The 19,571-nt window shown below is 45.8% G+C and overlaps 1 protein-coding gene across 1 annotated transcript in view; it reads right to left on the minus strand.

The window, feature by feature from the left end:
• auts2a (activator of transcription and developmental regulator AUTS2 a) overlaps positions 1 to 19,571 on the minus strand; it is a 281,065-nt gene that overhangs the window by 142,523 nt on the left and 118,971 nt on the right. The window contains exon 5 of the mRNA XM_042093561.1: positions 9,137 to 9,238. Within this exon, the coding sequence (XP_041949495.1) occupies positions 9,137 to 9,238 (102 nt within the window). The remainder of the gene's footprint in view (positions 1 to 9,136; positions 9,239 to 19,571) is intronic.

Raw genomic sequence — 19,571 nt, forward strand, 5'->3', positions numbered from 1 at the left:
GATTTTGATGAAAACTAGCCACTGTTTAGCTTGGGATTTCTCAGGAACAGAGGCGTGTAGAAATACACGGTTTGCACCCACTGAGAGCTTAAAGTCTCACCTTTCAAACGAGCCATTGCATGTGTTCATAGCTATAACACAGAATATGCTGTGGCTGTACAAAAATCATCAACAATGGTCTAGATTGCTGGCACTCTAGGACAAAGCTTCCGAAAACAGCTTGGCATTCAATGAGTTAATATTTATCACTGCGTTCAAAAACAGCCAATTACATCAAAAGCAACTGATAGCTGCAAGATGCCAATAGAGGGGAATTCTGCTGAATTTCGGCCATACGTTATTATTTTTAATTTATGTGCAACCCAAAAATACTATTCAAAGCTGACATAGATAAAAATAACCACTTGAGAGAGAAATGGTGAGTTTGACAGTGCCATGAGTTTCAAAGAACCAGTATATATATGCTATTTTACAGAGTGTAACTACAGAACACGCCACAAGGTTCTTGCCAATTATTATTATATGATTGCATTTACTATAGCTGCAAATGCATTGCAGTAGGGTGTCATCTTTCTTTAAAGGAGTAGGACAACCTAACTAACTAACTTTTAACCTAACTATGGTATTAAAATGTGCTGGCAAACATATTAGTGTCAAAACAATCTCATCTAATGTCCCTATAATAATACGTCAAAGCTAGCTAAAATGGCTTCCATTGGACTTGACCATTGGAGACCGATGAAGATTTATGAGTGTGAGGTTTATCAGTGCTGCATAAGACGCCGGTTGTTCATGAGCATGGAGCTTTCCTCAGGGCCAGCAGAGAGGCCGGTGAAGCTGGCGAAGGCTGGCGCCTGGGTCTCCTGACGGACAGCTCGCTGTAGGGTAATGACAGCCCAGCAGAGACCAGCCATAATGCAGCCTGAGCGCTCTGTCACCACGTGTCACAAGCTGTTCCTCCCTCTGGTTGCCTGAGAGACAGAACGAGTCCCCACAGGAAGAAGGGAAAATGTGTTCGCTCAGCCACTGGAAGTGCTAATGAGGACCCCGCGGCACCTACGGCGCAGCCTGTAGCTGGCCGATTAATGTGCCTGATTAAAAAGACAATGGGGACGCGACTTAAGACATCCTCCCTCACGGGCTGCGTTGCTGCCGCGCCGTATCAGATGAAATTAGGTGAGCGGGGATGACAAAGCACAAAGGGCACTCGCAAGTTTTTAAACCACATTGGGGAGCCCTCTTCAGAATGGAATCAGAGACAGTGCTATCAGACAACTCGAGGCTCGACAGCAGCTGGGCAGCAGTGAATAGAATAGAACAGCACAAGGCAGAGAGACAGCAGCTTTATGACATGCACTTTGTCAAGCCTGAACCGCTCCATTTCATCAAAGCTGCAGTTGGCAAGACTTTTTTGATCATATTCACTGAAACCAACACTATGCTCCGACAGAACAACATATTTTTAGAAAAAAAACATGCACTTCTACCTCCACCTAGAGCCTGTTATTTGTTTTGCAAAAATCCACAGCTCCCGGTTTGTCTGGTTCAATCAGAGCAGGGCTGTGTGAGATCTGACTATCAATCACAGTCTGGTGCAGTCTGGTGCGCACTGACGAGCACAAACTCAATGAGAGGGTGCTCGGTGGTAGTTGGGTAGTGGCATGATAGTGGCTAAGTCCCCTCAATCTGTCAGACTTGCCAACTGCAGCTTTAAGTTACATGCAAAACGTAGAAAAGCAAATATCTTTCTCTCAAACCTTGGCCTGAGAAAAAAGACACACAATTACCACGTCGTTTCAAAGAGCTGTAGAAAAGACTATGTCTGAGTTTTACTTATCTCGAAGAAATTAAATAATGTTCAATCTTAATTCCCTTTCAAATTACTGACAGGCACCAGTTTTGTGGTGTAGCCCTTTGGCCTATGAGTCCATCTAATCTGACTCTTTAGTGTTCTTGTAGACCTCCCTCTATACACTGACCTGAAATGGCTCAGCTCTACGCCATCAGATCCAAGCAGCCACGGTCATGCAAAGATAATGAACCAATTATAGGTGCAGCATTCCTGCCTCCGTATCTAAATACCCGTCTCTAAAAAGGAACGTTTCAAATTAGGAGGGAGACCGGGAGGCTGGAGGAAGGAGAGGGTAAGACAGGAGAGAGATAGAGGAAAAGAAGAAACGAGGGAGAGAGAGAGAGAGAGAGAGATGGGGGAAACAAGAGTAAAACTCATGCAGGCTAATTGATGCAAGCAATTATGACTTTCATGTCCAGGCAAATTGGCCGGCATATCTTTGCTTGTAGGGTACAGTGACCTCATTATTGCTAATGTGCCAAAAAAATAACCATACAATTTGCATGGACATTTTTAGATGCACAAAGAGGCCTTGAGACCAGACTGAAAAAAAACTATCAGACTTAAAATGGGTTGAAAAGACCTACAGCAGCAACTGTCAGGAAATGCAACTGTGAGAGAAATTATAACCTCTCAAAATATCCTGATAAAATAATTGAAATAATAACAGTAATCATGTGCATTATCTGAAACACACATTTAGGTAGCAGTAACGGTTATATCAGGATAGTTGGAGTGATTTTACTGTATTCAACACAAAAATACAAAGCCACCCAGGCCTCTAATAACACACCTTACAGTGGGGTTCAATCTAAAAGAACTCAGTCCACAATATCAGATAAATACTATTCAGGTTTGTGATCACTGGAGCTTTTATCAAGTCACTGTCGGATTACGTCTAAAGAAAGCTCTCAGAATGTTACAATAATTTTCTTCAGAACTGTTTTGCTTTTGTGCAAATGTAAGACTCAGGTGTATATTTGTTTGTTTGCTTCTTTCTTTCTTTCTTTCTAGCTAGCTCTCTTCACACACACAGAGATTTTTTTTATTTATGATGACACCAGCCAGCAGGTGTGAAAACGACAAATACATCAGCAAATGGTGGGTTGAAATACTTGATGGGCTCTAAGAGCTGTGAACTGTGTTCTATCTTGACTAGGTCTCCAAGGGGACTTCTATGACCAGGGACAGCCATTGCTCTTTCACACAACAGCTGAACAGGAACCGATCGTTCATCAACAGCCCCACACCCCAGCCCAAGCCAGAGTGCTAACAACCAGACAATGCTAAATAAATGGCAGGGGAGATGCTAGCAAATTAGCCATCACAGCTGGGCTTTTGCTCACACTTTCAGAGCTCTGTTTATTTATTTACTGTGTCGTTTCTTATCACCTGATCTGAGGAGAATTCATTAGCGGCCTTCTGTCCGTGCCTCTCATCAGCCTGACAGAGTGTGCGAGGGGCCCCGCATCAGATTTGACTGACAGCAGCTGACACAGAACGCTCAGGGGTCTCGACGTATCTGTCATCTTTCGCTTGTGCACACACACACACACACACATTCCCACAGACGCAAACCCAAACACACATCCGTCCACCCACACAAGCACACACAGCGTCGATCCTCTGAAAAAAAAAAAAAAAACGTCAGAAAACCTAACATGCTGTTTACTCGATTCCAGAGTCCCTATAATTGCCAATTTATTTGATAGGCAGCCGGGTAATGATGGCATTTCACCCCTGCCGCAGAGACTAAACGCCATGTGCGTGACTCATGCACACACACACACACACACACCATCCCTCCCTCCCTCCTTCTCCGTCACCACCCACCCCACCTCCTCACCTCAAGTCCTCCTTCTGCCCGAATACCAAGTGTCCCTCACCCAGCCTGAGAGAGAGACACTGCCACCCCCACCGCTACCTTCAAAAACAAAAACCCTGGGAGAAGGGGGGAGGGGGGTGTTCCCGGGAGCTTCAGAGCTCGCGTGCAGCAAGCCGGGGCCAATTTAGCCAGGTTTGGGAGGTTAGGGGCAGATCTGAGGAGGGCTGATGTGTGATTTGTCAGCCTAATGAGGCGGCAGGAAGGACGGGTGAGAGAAAAAAAAAAAAGAAAGAAAAGCAAGGTGGAGAAGGATAGAGAAGAGGAAGGAGAGAGTGGAAGAGAAGAGATAGAGGCCAGAAGAAGAGAAGAGAGTAGAAGAGAAGAGGGAGAGAATGGAGATATATGGAAAGAGAAAGAGGACCACTTCTGGCATCCCCTGACCCTGAGTGGCACCAGTGATGAACGGTGTGTGTGTGTGTGTGTGTGTGTGTGTGTGTGTGTGTGGGTTAGGGAGGAATGGGGTATCCGTTTCATCTGCTGCTAGGTCAAGGGGTCACAGGCAGAACGGAGGCCTTCATCAGCAAACATCATTAGCTCACGGCAAGTCGCCTAATGAATGGCCTGGATCACTCAGCAGTGATACACGCACTTTGATGAGCTTGTAAGAATTTGTTTGTGTGTGTGTGTGTGTGTGTGTGTGTGTGTGTGTGTGTGTGTGTATACGTGTGTGTTAGGAAGAGGAAGACAAGCAGAGAGCCAACATATGTTAAACTGCATGCTCTAAAGGGTGCTTCCTAAATCAAGAGCCCCATTCACACGCACCCAGGCTTCTAGTGATAATTTAACGTCTGATGTGTGAAGACAATGCTAAAGTCGAATCTGCAATCACTCCACCTGCTACCTACTGTAGCATTAAACACACATTTCTTCTCGCACGGCTGTAGCATGAAAACAAGCCAGTTGATTAGCAGGGTTGAGAAGTGCAAGGGGGAAGGGGGGACATTTCTCTCATAATTATTTAATGTTTGTGTGTAGCCACAAATGATAGTGATCACTTTAAGCCTCAAACTGCCTTTAATTGGTGAGCTGATTTTGAGACATTAAACTTCGCTTCAGGCTATGTTCAAGGCAAGCCTCTTGGTTGCTTGGTCGCTGTTTACGTAAGATCTTAAGCTAACTGCTTTTCTTAGAGAATGACACAAAAGCTATCTAACCTTCTTTTGTGACTGAGGATCGAGTGACAGCTTTTTCAGTATGTACTAGGTGATAATGTCCATGCAGTATCAAATGACTATGTCTACTGCATGCTTCTTTCGAACGTACGCACATGTGTCCTTCACAAACCACTGTAAAAAAATTTGCCAAAAGAAACGCAAACCGATGGCACCAAATAGTTCAAGAACATTTTCTTTTTCCTTCGCATTCCTTCTTTTATTTCTCTGCACGCCATCGTCCTCCCTCTTTCTCTCTCCCTCCACCACAGGAATGCTGCTGGCTCTCACCTTGTGTGATGTGTGAAGTGGGCTTTCACAGTGCAGCCAGAGGAGACTTATTGTGTTGCCCTGAGGACCTGCAACGGGCCCACTTAAAGTGCGACTCTGAAGAGACATGTCAGGCGAGAGAAGGTGAAAAACGAGGAGGAGTGTGTGGTGGGTGGGTGCCGGGAGGGGGGAGGGGGGGGTGAAAAAGAAAAACGCTCCTAAAACAGCCAAGCTTTCAACAGCTCCCCATCAGAGCCTCAAGGGCCTCTGTTGGAAACTTCTGTCGCAGATCAACTCAGCTTGCACGGCCCTCCCCCAAGATGGCAAGCTTTTAAAAAGCATGGTGGAGGTTGGGAGTGGCGGGGGGGGGGGGGGGGTTCCTTAAGTGAGATCAGTGGCTTTTATAGAAAATAAATAAATAAAATAAAGGGAAAAAAACAACCAAGTCTCCAAGAACACTATTTTTTCCATGATGCATGTTGTCATGGCTTGAGGGGGGGGGGGCTTTGGGGGGAATAGTTGAGTGATATTGAGTGATACTCATACGTTTCGATGACAAACAAGAGGACTCAACACATTGTTTGCACATTTGCATGAGGCTGTATTTCTGGGCTGGATGCCATTACTCTTCAATGACCTCAGCCTTGGATGCCATACACACAGAAAGAGAGAGAGAGAGAGAGAGAGAGAGAGAGAGAGAGAGAGAGAGAGAGAGAGAGAGAGAGTGAGAGAGAGAAAGAAAGAAAGAGAGAGAGATGGGTAATGTGTGGCCCCTCTGGGACGTGTTACACTGTCTCCAGCAGCACTAGGGCGAACTGTTAAAAAGAAAAGTGATGATCTTTCATCCGTGCATTATCTGAAGTGGAGCCATTTTGGCCGTTGTGATATGTAATCTGACTGCGACTGGGGGGAGGGAGGGTTAGAGCCCTTTTAAAACGGGCCAGATCAGATGTCAAAGAGAGGATATGAGACACCCATTCACTTTTGCCTGCAGGCTTGTTCAGCTTTCTGAAGAAACATAACAAAAAAAAAAAAAAAAAAAAAAAAAAAAAAACTGCTCTCTCAAACTGCTCTCAACCCCCATGCTCTGCTACCTGCAGTGTGTTGGGCTGCAGACAAACATGTATGGCTGTCTGGATGGAAAACACCCAACCGTCTTATTTTAATACACACCGTTAAACGTCATGGTCATTTGCTTGATAAGGTGCAATAGTGTAACTGTCTATCACTCTTGGGCTACAGACAGATCAGTGCTGTGCATGAGACATGTGAGCTGTCATCGTCCATCTCAGCACACATCTGCAGCTGCTCACCTGTGCTGTGGGAAGATGCTTGTTGTTTACCTTGGCTGCTGCCCCAGTCTATCACTTTTCTCCACCTCCTCTCCATCTCCCCATCCCTCCTTCCCTCCCTCCGTCTCTCTCTCTCTCTCTTTTTCTCTCTCCGAGCCTCACAGTAGTATGACGAGCACCAGCAGGTATCATTTCAATTTCTGATGTCAGCATCAAATTACTTATTTCATTTCATGCCTGGCCAAGCGTCCTATAGCTACACGGCGGAGCCGCTGCGCTCCGATCGTTCCACCCTGTCTTTTCCCATGACTTGGCCCGCTCGCCGACTGACAGCTCTAATTACGCACGATATCCGATAGGTCTGCCGCCGAAAATCATAAAACCACGTCTCTAAAAGAGACGCCACGGATGGAGCGGCAGGACCAAATTCCCCTTGACATTCAGCCCCCTATCGCCGAGCAGATTAGTGAGTTTGCCGGGGTACAGGGGAGCCAATAATACTTCCAGGAAGCTATTACAGGTATGCAAAAGTCAATAGGGTGAGGAGGGCAGTAGACAATGTACTATGTGTCATGTACATAACGATGCCAAATCTTTTATAACAAAGCAGGAGTGAAAAGACAATATATTCTATTTTCCAAGCACTCATTCTTTCTGGTGCTTTGCTACTCAACAGTGGCCCTACTGGCACTGAGACTACCAAGGTTACAGGGTAGCTATGTATAGGATCAGTGGACTGATCTAAACTAAATAGAGAGAGATACACTGAACAAAAAAAAAACATTCATTGTGATTAAACACTGTATCTGGCAGGAAAAGACATCCTTCACTGGCGTAACGGTAAAAAAAAAAGATGAGAACATTTTCTTTTTTCTCTTGCCGACTGTCTCCGTTAAGACAAACACAATGGAGAAAAAAAAAAGAGATTTGATGATGATGTTTTTTAATTTGTCACCTCAAACGCTTCCCTGTCTTCAGAGGGGAACAGAGGGGGTGTGGACAGCTCCGATAGCACTGCTCATTTGAGAGCACTGCCAAGAGCAATAGCAGTGCGGCACGCAGCTCTGTCACGCAGGAGGCCATTGTTCTCCCATGGCCTCCTGCCATGTCAGTTAGGGAGATAATGCTCATCTTCCCAACCACAATTTTAATATAAGCCCACAGCAAACTCGTGGCCAATTACTTTACAACCATACTCTGTACAAATTGTTTTATGGGGCAACAGATCCTACCAACTACCATTGTGTACTGAATTATCTAAGAGGTTCTGCAGCCAAGGGGGAACAGATGACAATCCTACAAACTTACCTGTAACAGTAAGAAGAAATGCATCAACAGGAAATGAGTAAAAAAAAACAGAAAAATAAACCTTGTTTGGTGTGGTAAGATAGAACAGAAGATATAATCTCTCTTTGTGTACACGGATGTGAACACATAATAAAGAGGAGGAAGCATATCATAACCTTATCATCAACCAATGTCATGGTTTAACAAAGCAATAAACATCTGTAATGAATCACATTTAATATTATTTATCTCATTTGTCAATGAGTTGTCAAGCTATGGCAACAGCAGTTAGTTAGTTGTTGCTGTGAAGACAGAATCGAATTCTCATAAAGTTCTTTATCATCTTCTTCTAGGTTTTAATTGGATGTTTATGAAGCAGATACCATAGGACAGAAGCTTCAGCAGGAGAGAATTCTGCCATAGTTGGGTGAACTTACCTGTTTCATGTTCCATTACTGATATTTTGTTTTCCTTCTCTCCACAGTATACGGTAATACGTGTATCTATTGGTGTATAGCAGGTGTGTGGAAGTCTATCTTATCATGATCTGATTTATGAGTGAGAAGTTCTATTTATGCAAACTAGCGTGCTAACTGCAAACCATTTATCTTTTTTTCAACTAACTGAACTGGTGTCTTATTTTCAGGATGTTAAGAAGTAGTCTCCAGTTAAACAGCAATATATTCAATACATTCAACAACAAGGTCTCTAAGGTAATAAGTAGGTGTTCTACAGTCTGATATACTGTGTAAAAATTTTTGCGAAGTTCATTAAGATATTCAGATAGTCAGCCAGACTTGCATGTGATTGGTCTAAGACAGCAACTAAGACGCTATTGTATTAAATGAATAACTCACTCTTGGTGTGAAAGCTGACTGGGCAACAGAAGACTAATCTATTAATATTGGTGTTCCAAGTAGTTGTATAAAATATTTAACGACCCAATGTATGTTCAACAAACAAAATTGTTCAAAAAAGAATGTGTGAACAATGTAATGTTATCTAACAACTGTGTCATACCTGATGTATGCAAGTATACACTTTCATATATTCATGAATGGTGTGTTTCAACTCTTATATGTAATTTATTTATTCAGGGAAATTTGACTGAGCCCAGAGAGGGCTTTTACAGCAAAGCCCTGATCATGGTACAAATAGAAACATCTATGGAATTTACCTTATGCACGTACTGCATTTGTAGAGTATCTGTTTTTGTTATATCTGACAGTTAGTAAGCCTACTGGTTGAAGATATACTGTAGTTTTGGGGAGTTATGGCGTTAGGTAATGTGACACTGTGTTCGAAGTTGCATGTATATTTTCTCATAGTATTTGTCTTGACCTGTGACTCGGTGTGTTAACTGCGTTGTGGCCGTGTGTGACGCTCTTGTGTGACTTACGTCTGTGAGTCTGTCTCTGGAACTACTCCTGATGGACGGCTTGGACTCTCCGCTGACGCTCTCGCTGTCACTGTCCTTACAGTTGTTCTGCCCTGGCTTCAGCTGGACGCGCGCGCGCGCGCGAGAGAGAGAGACAAACAGAGACAAAAAGAGATCAGGAGGAGTAATGAGGCCCTACAGAGGATTAGAATGTTTATGTTACGAGGAAGACATGATGGGGTCACCGCTGTCTGCTGTTACTAATATGGCTGCAACACAGATGAGCGTGCACCTGCATGCACACCTGAATATACTCACATTACACCTGTGTGTCCAACACATACACACACACACACACACACACACACACACACACACACACACACACACACACAAACATAAAAACAAGAAACCACTGTAATAACTTCACCATACATCACTTCAGATGTGTCTGAATCTCGGAAAAGGGAACAAAGGCCTGTCCGTTTGCTTTTTTTTTCTGTTTTTCTGTTAGCTGGTTCTATGCTTTTTTCACCGTCTCACACATATCTCTCCCTTCCATCAAAAACATCCCCATTCCTGTTTCTTTCCCTCCAGATGCTGTGCCCATACAGTGGGCAGAGACACCCAGCAAATGTCCTCTCACAGATGCAGTGGCCATTTAAGACACCAGAAGTATGTATGGGTGGTGGTGGTGGTGGTGGTGGTGGTGTGGGGGGTACCCTCTGGTTAACCCTAGGAGTGGGGGGTACATGGGAGTGATGCCACGATCCAAACACATCTAAACCCACTGAAGAAAATAATCTCCGTGATGACGTCTGTCTGACTCCCGGGACCCCGGGCGACTGTCCTCACCCAGGGGACGGCGATTTATGTCCGCGTCGGGCTCTTACTCTCACACTCTCTTTTCCAGGCGAGGCCCACCACGCTGCGTCCTCCTCCGCCACCACCACCACCACCACCGCCGCCGCTGCTGCTGCTGCTGCTGACGCCAAAGGCTCGCAGGCTCCATTTCAAAGCGCATAAAAAAGCCAGTGTTTTTACGAGCGGGGCTGGAGCGGGGCTGTAAACGGCAGGAATGGCACCTAATAGAAAAAGCAGAGGACGGGCCGAGGATCACTCCGGGGCCCTTTATGGCACTGGAGCATTACATCTCTCTCTCTCTCTCTCTCTCTCTCTCTCTCTCTCTCTCTCTCTCTCTCTGCTCTTTCTCCCACACTCTCTTCATCTTTTGGCTGCCATCGCCAGCTAGGAGGAACAGGTTTCGGTGTCAGAAAATGTGAAAGGAGAACACTAGTACAATTCCGTGTCAAAGATGAAATGAACACAAGGTCTCAAAGACATCCTGCTGTCTTGAGTATTTTACAGTATTTTACTCTGTACTACATGCAGTCCTGAAATGTAGTATTTGACTGTGAATAGTGAATAGCCACACCAATGTCATTATTAACAGTTGTGTGTTCTGGTCTGTAGGCTGACTCCTTCTGGGTCCAGTACTCTTGCCCTTTACTGTAAATGCCTCATAAAAGCGGCTGTAGGCGGAGAGTAAGGTGACGAAGGGGACAAGGAGGAAGAGTCCCTCCAGTAAGGCCGGTAATTAAAATGAAACTGTTCCCCTTTCTAGGGCCATTAGCCGAGTGAAAGAGAGCGTCTCCTAGGGAGTATTCTGGCACATGGAGAAGAAAAGGAGAGACAGCGGTGGCATCAGCCAACGATAAGGAGAGTTCCAGCACACAGACCCAAGGACCTGGAGGACAAGAGAGGGGGTTACGCAAGACACAACTCCAGAGAGAGACTTCAGGAAATAGACAGAGGAAGACTAAAGAGAGAAAAAGCTAAAGAGAAAGACTGAGCTAGGGGGAGAGAGATAGATAGATAGAGAGAGAGAGAAATAGAGAGAAAGAGAGAGACAGAGAGAAAGAGAGAGAGAGAGAGAGCTGGGGGGGGGCTGTGATAGAAAGGATCTACCTCAAAGGAAGGGCTCTACAGAGTGATAGCACTAATTACCTCAGACAGGGCCCTCTTTAAATAGAGGCCTCTTTAAGAGAGAAGCATTACCATTAGATTCTCCAGCACACCCCTCATATCGCCACCTCCCACCATGCATACTCCACATTACACATTCAGTAAGGAAGAACACAACTCTATCAGTGTGAACACATTGATGCCAATTTAGCATGTACTACACACACACACACACACACACACACACACACAAGCACCTACAGAATTAACAAATTTAGGTTAATAATGGTATACTTTACAGAAGAAGTGGTCTGCATTGCCTAACAAATTCTTCTCTGAGAGCTATCCACAATCTGAAGGCTAACGCGAAGATCATTGGACAAAATGACAAATGGTTACACTTAACCCTCATAATGCAGCATCTTAACATTATTGTGCTCCATATTGCTGTGCAAATTGATATGGATACCTGCTGAGGACAGTGGTGGAGGAGCCATGTCTGACAAAAATTCCATCATCTGCTCCTAGTATTCCTAACTGATCATTTCACAGCCATTGATTTCTATATGCATCAAGAAAGCATGTAATTTCAACTGGCATCTAAAAGCTTTACGTGAACGACACTCATAACCCCTTAACACAAACAAAATCAGACATCCATCTCTGCTAGATTGGGGCTGCAAGGCAAAGCAAATGGGAAGTGAATTAATGCTACGCAAATGTCACTCGAGACGAGGAAAATAAGAAGCTAGCGCATCAAAACCCTGCTAAGCACTACTGACTGGGCTGATCAAAAAATATCAGAGTGTGTGAAATCTACTTTGTATTCAGGCGCGGTCAGGGCAGCTCACAGACACACATCTCTCTCTGACTCTCTCTCTGAAAACCAATCCAATGTAGACTAAATCATCTTTCATGGGTGCTAAGGGGCCTGGCCCCTGGTCCGCTCCGATTTGCTGACGCGTCCCTCAGCTTGTTCTGTTTAATTTCTCTTAAAGCCCCTTAAATTGTTTCAAAGCCATTCGATGGCTCTCTTTTGTGAAGCGCGATGAGATATTTCTCTCGTTTTTTTTTACACCCTCCTTTGATTAATGGACGTGTTAAAGCGCGAGGCAAAAAAAGAGAGGGACCGGCGGTCATAATACATTACCGTCATCAAAAAAAAGGAGAAGGAAAAAGAGTCTCGGCCTAAGATTGGTTCACTGTGTCAGGGGATAAATCAAACGAATAAAGCAGTCGTGTAAAAACTTGGACGCGCTCTCGAGAGCAATCACTCAGGCGAGGCAGCGACCTCAGATGCTGATTCTTCATTACCAATCCAACATCCCACATCATCTCTCCCCAACTACAGACACAAACACAGCCACACTGGCCTGAAGTACACAACAATCACTGTAATAACATGAGTTCATGCCTGTAATTACTACCACAGATGTGTGTGTGTGTGTGTGTGTGTGTGTGTGTGTGTGCATGCATGCGTGTATTTGTATATTTTCGTTTCTCAAGCTTGCGTAATGTTGCACAGACTTTTGACTATATCGGTAGGAGACTTCAGACACTCTGGTTGAACTCTCTCCTGATGACCCTGATGACAACGTGTGGGTTTGGAGGAGGCATCCAACCCGCCCTGCCAGAGCCGGATGGCAAACAGATGGTTTTAATATTCCAGCGGCTAATTTCTCCACAATTAAAAACACAGCAAGACATTAGCATCTAATGAAACATTTAAACTACCAGTAAGTGCATCTGCCATCAATTGCGGCACAGTAAGGTCTTGTTTTCCCTCGATCTGTTCTGTGTTAGGGGAGAATACCCCCACCCCCACCCCTCCGCCTGGATTTATTGAAGTATAGAATTAACAACTGTTTTCAATAAGCAGTCAGCATGATTCTCTGGCAGCGAGTGAGCCCAAACCTCCACGCTATTAAAGATTAATTTATGCCGCCACAGCTTTGATGTGAAGCGCTTGGTCTCGATTTTCCCTTCTCCTCCTTATTCGTCTATTTTTCTCAAACCCCCCCCCCCCCCTGTCTCTTTCTTTTCCAGTTTTCCAGGCTTTTTTGTTACTTAAAAGTCAAAACCGACCTGTTCAGGTTTAACCCTCACTGTTGTTTGGTGGCAGAAAAGTCCCAGAAGGCTGTTTTATGGTCGCGCTGGATTGTCTTTTCTTTTTCAGTTTTTTTAACAGTGCAGTAATCACATAGCACTTTATGAACAGCAGACAGAGACCCACTGGAAAGGAGAAAAAGGGGATGTTGAAGAAGACAGAGAGAGAGAGCGAGAGAGAGAGAGGGAGGGAGAGAGAGAGAGAGAGAGGGAGAGAAAAAGAGAAGAAAAAAAAATAACAGCCTCTCGGCACAGCACAGCTTTTGACTGGGTATCAAAGATGGTCGTAATGTTTTCCATTTTTCCGAGCGCGCAGGGGAATAGAGTGAGATAGCCTACCGCTGCCATTTTAATTCACTGCGGCTCTTACTGCCATACATAATGCAGTCCACAGATATGCTTCCACATTCAGATTTATGGCCTTTCTACACAAACACTCTGGGCTAAGCCCTTGTTGCCTATTAGAGGGAATGCACCAGGCGTACACAAGCTAAACTCTTCTTTATGACCACTGCACTTCAAAAAGCAGCTCGCACCTCCAAATGGCTTTCATACGGCTTTGGTAACAGCTGAAGTCAGAGAGAGAACTCCACTACTGTTGAGTTGAACTGGAATAACTCAATCCATATAATGGGCTGTTACCGAACAACATAAACACATACCACACAGCCTAACAGCGCTGGCAACGATAAATAGCAGCGCATTTCGGGAACTTATGAGCACTGAAGGGCTGACAATTTGGCGAGACATGCAGCTAAGAAAAAAGCCCCGTTCAGGTATCCAGACCTCAACGTACAGGAAGAAACGTCGCTATTTAAATCTAGTAGAGCCTTCCTAAACAGTGGGCCCAGTGTGGAAACGAGGCAAACGGAGGGCGTCACTTAAAATGCTTTCTATGCATGTCTGGGCTTTTAAAAAATGGCCTTTGAAGGTTTTACAAGATTATTGTTAACACATGTAGTCAATTATATTCTCTGCCCACTTACTGAAAAGTGCTTGCCGGTGTTATGGAGGGATTTTATGAGTCTGCTGACCTATTCCCATGGGCTATGCTAACAACGGCATGCAATCATACACAAAAGTAGCGTGCTTATGTTTTGTGTTGCACAAACGTCCTTTTAAGTGCACACCGTAGAAGAGTTTTCTGCTCCAAAACACACGTCAAAAGAGGAACAGAACAGACATTAAAAAGAAAGACACACACACATATATACACACACACACACACACACACACACACACACACACACACACACAGAGAGAGAGAAAGAGAGACATGCACACACAAGGTTTTCTTCATAACGACAGCCTCAGGGACTCTGTTGCTATCGGCTCCTGATTTCCCCTTAGTTACGCACAACAGCAGCTGCAGAACTTGGCGGTAATAAAAAACCTGGAACAATTTAGCGACTTTTTATTGTTCTTCTGTGGTGTTTCGGAGCAGCTAACCTGTCCTCCAAGGATCCAAGAGAGGGGGGATAGAAGCCCACAAAGGCCCGCAATGAAAAAGGATCTCATTTACCTAAAAGCGCATATAAATTTTTAATTTGCTTTAACAAGTAAATTAACAAGTCCCTCATTCAGAGAAGTTTTATGGCTGCCTGCCACCAAGGGACTACCATGAAAGTTTTATAGATAATCCACTCGCCTGCTAGGCCGCTTATAATAAATTGTCTGTTTCCTTCTGCACTGTCAAATCCCCTGGTTTCCACCGACAACTCTTTAAATACCCCCCTCTCTGCTATATTCAGAGTCTGGGCTGCTCCCTGTATAAAGAGTATTTAAATGCTGAAGCAGGCACCAGTCTAAAGAGCTGGAATAATCTCCTTACCCGTGTGACCAAAGTAATCATGAGTCAAACACTAATGCCATACTCTCAAGGTTTTAAGGGGAAATGTAATTGAAGGCCTTAAATAAAATCGGCACTATGTAAAAAAAAAAGTCTTTTACAGGTTCTTCAAACAGAGCTGTAAGCAAAGTGGTACAAATTGATGAACTACATATCCCATCAGCACCGTGTCGGCGTGGAGCACCCAGGGGGTATGCCAAGGACACGGCCGGACGTCGGGGGCGGACAGCAGCAGTTGGAAGCTGTTGGTCGCGGTTAGAGCGTGGCGAGCTGCAGCCGACGAGAATGCTGTGTGACAGGGGAGTGCAGGAGCCGTCATGTGCGATCGGGAGGGCGCAGCGAGTCTTCCGTCATCGCTCGGACAGCTGCTGCGTGGCGCGGGCGCCGACTCCGCTGGCCCCGCCGTGACCTCCCCCATGCCTTTAAGGGGCTGGCGGGGCCCTAACAGCCACCGACAGGCGGCCTCCGCGCCGGGCCCCGATGGAAACTAACAGCACGTCAGCGACGATCAGGCCCCAGGTCGGACTAAAAAGGGCCTGCGTGCTTTTATGACACTTTATATTCTTTATTTATTTTCTTTTATCTCCCTCTCTTTCTTTCTGTCTATATGTGTGTGTGTGTGTGTGTGTGTGTGTGTGTGTGTGCTCCATGTCCATGTGCAGTAGGCTCGGACAAAACGTGGTGGTTGAAAAGCGATAACCTCCGCACCAAAGGGTCTTCCTCCTCCTCCTCTGTCCAGTTTCCTCTCCATTGCCCCTGACATGTATATTCACCGTCCCCCGCCGATGGTCTGCCAGTGACAGCGTCGCCTAAATGTCACCCACAGTTTGGCAGCTTTCATCAGCGTCTCCCGTTACCGCAGGTGCCTCTGTCGCTATGGAAACACTCTGTTTCACTCACCTCTCCGCAGTCATTATGCTCGAGTGACAGTGTGACCTCTGCTGACCTTGTCAGACAATATCGCAGCAGTGGCGGGAAAAAGCCTATGACCCCCGCAACCCCTTCCCACCCCTCAAACACACACACACATACACACACACACACACACACACACACGCACACACCAGGGGCAGAGATTAAAAAGCATTATGCTCTTTCTACTTCTCTCTCCCCCCACCCTCTGTATATGTGTACATGTCTCTCTTCTCTGTGTGTCTGTGTTTGGGAATGCCACACTATCACAAAGCAGCGGAGACGCTGAAAGAGCTCTCAACGGCGACCCAACCCTCAGGGCAAAGGATGAGCCCAGGGAACTGGATGAATGGAGGAAGACCAGTGTGTGTGTGTGTGTGTGTGTGTGTGTGTGTGTGTGTGTGTGTTTGTGTGTGTGTGTGTGTGTGTGTGTGTGTGTGTGTTTGGGGAGGAGTGTGTGTGTGTATGGAGGGGGAGGGTTAAAACCACTGCCTGGAGTTTCTCACTGAGGACAGAGAGCTGTGCTTGCTGAGCCCCTCCAGGCGGCCAGTGAGCTGCTTCACGACCCAGCCAAAGCTCTGCACCGCTGAGAGACAAGCCTCTGATGGACGATGACATTACAGACAAATCAATATGCTTTTAACATCCATCCTCTCCCCCCTCCGCCTGCCAGTACACACACACACACACACACACACACACACACACACACACACACACTACACACACACACACTACACACACAGACACACTACACACTACACACACACACACTACACACACTACACAACACACACACACTACACACACACACACACTACACACACACACACACACTACACACACAGCCCCCTGTGCTCTCATACAAATGGCTGTATAATGCTGCGGTGGCTGATGGCTCCTGATGTATGGGGACAATTCCCAGATTTAATAATGAAGTGGAGAGGAGTGCCGAGCGCAGGAGCAGAGCGCTGTGGAGCGCTGTGGAGCGGGGGAGTGGGCTCTCTATGACTGACTGGAGACCGGCGCCCCTCTCTGATCACATCACAACACCTCGTTACGCTGCCCAGCATGGCACTAACAGACAGCCCCCGTCCCCATCTCGTCCCGGCCCTGCTGCAAAATACCTAACACACACTCATGCAGTGCACGTGTGCATACACGTGCACACACACCCGGATATACGCGTGTGCAATGGACCCGCAACGATGCACGTGTGTGCAATAAAGAGACCATTCACTTAGATGCAGAGACACATTCACATATACACACAAACACTCCTTTATCCCCACACTCACACACACACACACACACACACACACACACACACATACAGACACAGACACACACACACACTCAAACACACACAGACACACACACACACACACACACACACACACACACATATACACTATTAGCGGTGCTGGCATGGCAATGTGGTTGCAGAGGGTGAGCAGTCCTTCCCTATCCATCAGCAGCTGGCCGGCGGGTCGACCATTGGAAGGCGGCGCGACTTTAATCTGCCAGGACGGTGTGTGTGTGTGTGTGTGTGTGTGTGTGTGTGTGTGTGTGGTGGGGGTTTAGGGTGGTTGATGCCATGCTTATCACCACATAACTGTTCATCAAAAGAAATTTGTGTGCAATTAATTACATTATTCCCTCAGGTCACCCCCCACCCCCCACACACACACACACACACACACACACACACACATATAGAGGCAGCCACTGAGTTGTTACAGTGCGATCAGCTTTCAGAGGGCGCCATCTTTACAAAGACCCCAACGTCGTGCCAAGTCACATCTCACAGCACAGCACCACTTCAGCTACTGTAAAGAGAGAGAGAGAGAGAGAGAGAGAGAGAGAGAGAGAGAGAGAGAGAGAGAGAGAGAGAGAGAGAAGGGGTGGGGGAAAGAAAGAGGGGAAGAGAAAGAGTGAGAGGGTAGAGGGGAGAGAGAGGGAAAGAAAGAGAGAAAGAGAGAGAGAGAGAGAGAGAGGAAGAGAAAGAAGCCTGATGTCTCGGCTTGCAAGGGCTATCATTTCTCTTTTTTATTGCCATTTATTTCCCTCTAGGAATTCACTGCCAGTATATTGGCAGGCTTTCCAGTAGATGGAGGCAATGAAATTTAGCGCGGACACTTAACACCGGGTCAAGCCTTGTGCGCGGCTCATGTGTGGTGGTAATATGATAAACAAATGCTTCCAGTTTGGAAAAGAGGCTTTTTATGTTACAGGAATGGAGTGCTGACCGAGGTAGTCTGCGGAGGCAGAGGGAACATGAAGGAATAGGAGCCCTTTGATAAACACCACAGTGCTGATGGCAGAGGAACACACACACACACACACACACACACAGACACACACACACACACACACGAACACACACACACACACACACACACACACACACACACACACACACGAACACACGAACACACACACACACACACACACACACACACACACACGAACACACACACACACACACACACACACACACACACACACACACACACACGAACACAGACACACACACGAACACAGACACACACACGAACACAGACACACACACACACACACACACACACACATGAGCACACACACGGACAGACACACACACAGACACACACACATGAACACACACACACACACACACACACACACACACACACACAAACACACGGACAGACACACAGACACATAAAGAGACGCTGTGTGTAGATTTAATATATGGAATGCCTAAACATATGCTACATCTGCGAGTAAAGCAAGCATAGTTGAAAAATAAACCCCCCTCCCTGTCCTCCGTACACAAATCTGACTGATCTGAACGCCTGTGAGCATAAGAGCAACTGGTTATCGGCTGAGGCTCACCAAGAAACTCCTCGAGGGAATATCTCTGTAAGATTTCCTGGACTGATCAATGAGCCTCTCTTACAGAAGCCGTCAGTTAACCTTCTCAGATCGTTATCCATTATACTGTAAGACTATTTGAGGACACATAAAATAAACACAATGTATGTACATATATACATATGTACTATTACTGTAATGGTTGGTCAGTATGGAATTACAGTAAAGAGGTCTAGCATGCTGTTACAGTGAAGCGGAGGCATACACTCATATTATGCAAAACAAAATGTAGTTCACATCTACTAGACACTTAAATCAACATAATGACCAGCCATCCAAAACTAGTTACCTGCACTGAATATAAAATGTATACAGTATAGTGCCTGTGTAAAATGTACAGTATGTTTAAGCCATAAGCCCCAAGAGGCCGTAGGTTAGTCCGCTTGCGCATTTTGTATCAAGTTGTGGTAGCGCAGTAATATAAAATGAAATGCGGTCAACGTTTTGGGTTGTGCTGGATTATACAACGCCATGGAACGTGATTCAGCCAATCATAATCAAGGACCGGAACTATCCGTTTTTAGAAGTATCAGGCCAAGGAGTTCAGAATTCCACATCAAAATCAATGTAATGGGTATAACACAGAGATTTGCAGCTTGTAGCCTTTCAGTTTGTTTGCCTAACTGACCACTCCTACAGGAGCCTTGATGTTGACACTGTGTTGAAGGACACTCCATTTGCACATGATGATGTTTCGTTTGCGCGGCACTG

This window comes from Alosa sapidissima, chromosome 5, assembly GCF_018492685.1.
Source record: "Alosa sapidissima isolate fAloSap1 chromosome 5, fAloSap1.pri, whole genome shotgun sequence".
In the NCBI taxonomy this organism is placed as follows: domain Eukaryota; kingdom Metazoa; phylum Chordata; class Actinopteri; order Clupeiformes; family Clupeidae; genus Alosa; species Alosa sapidissima.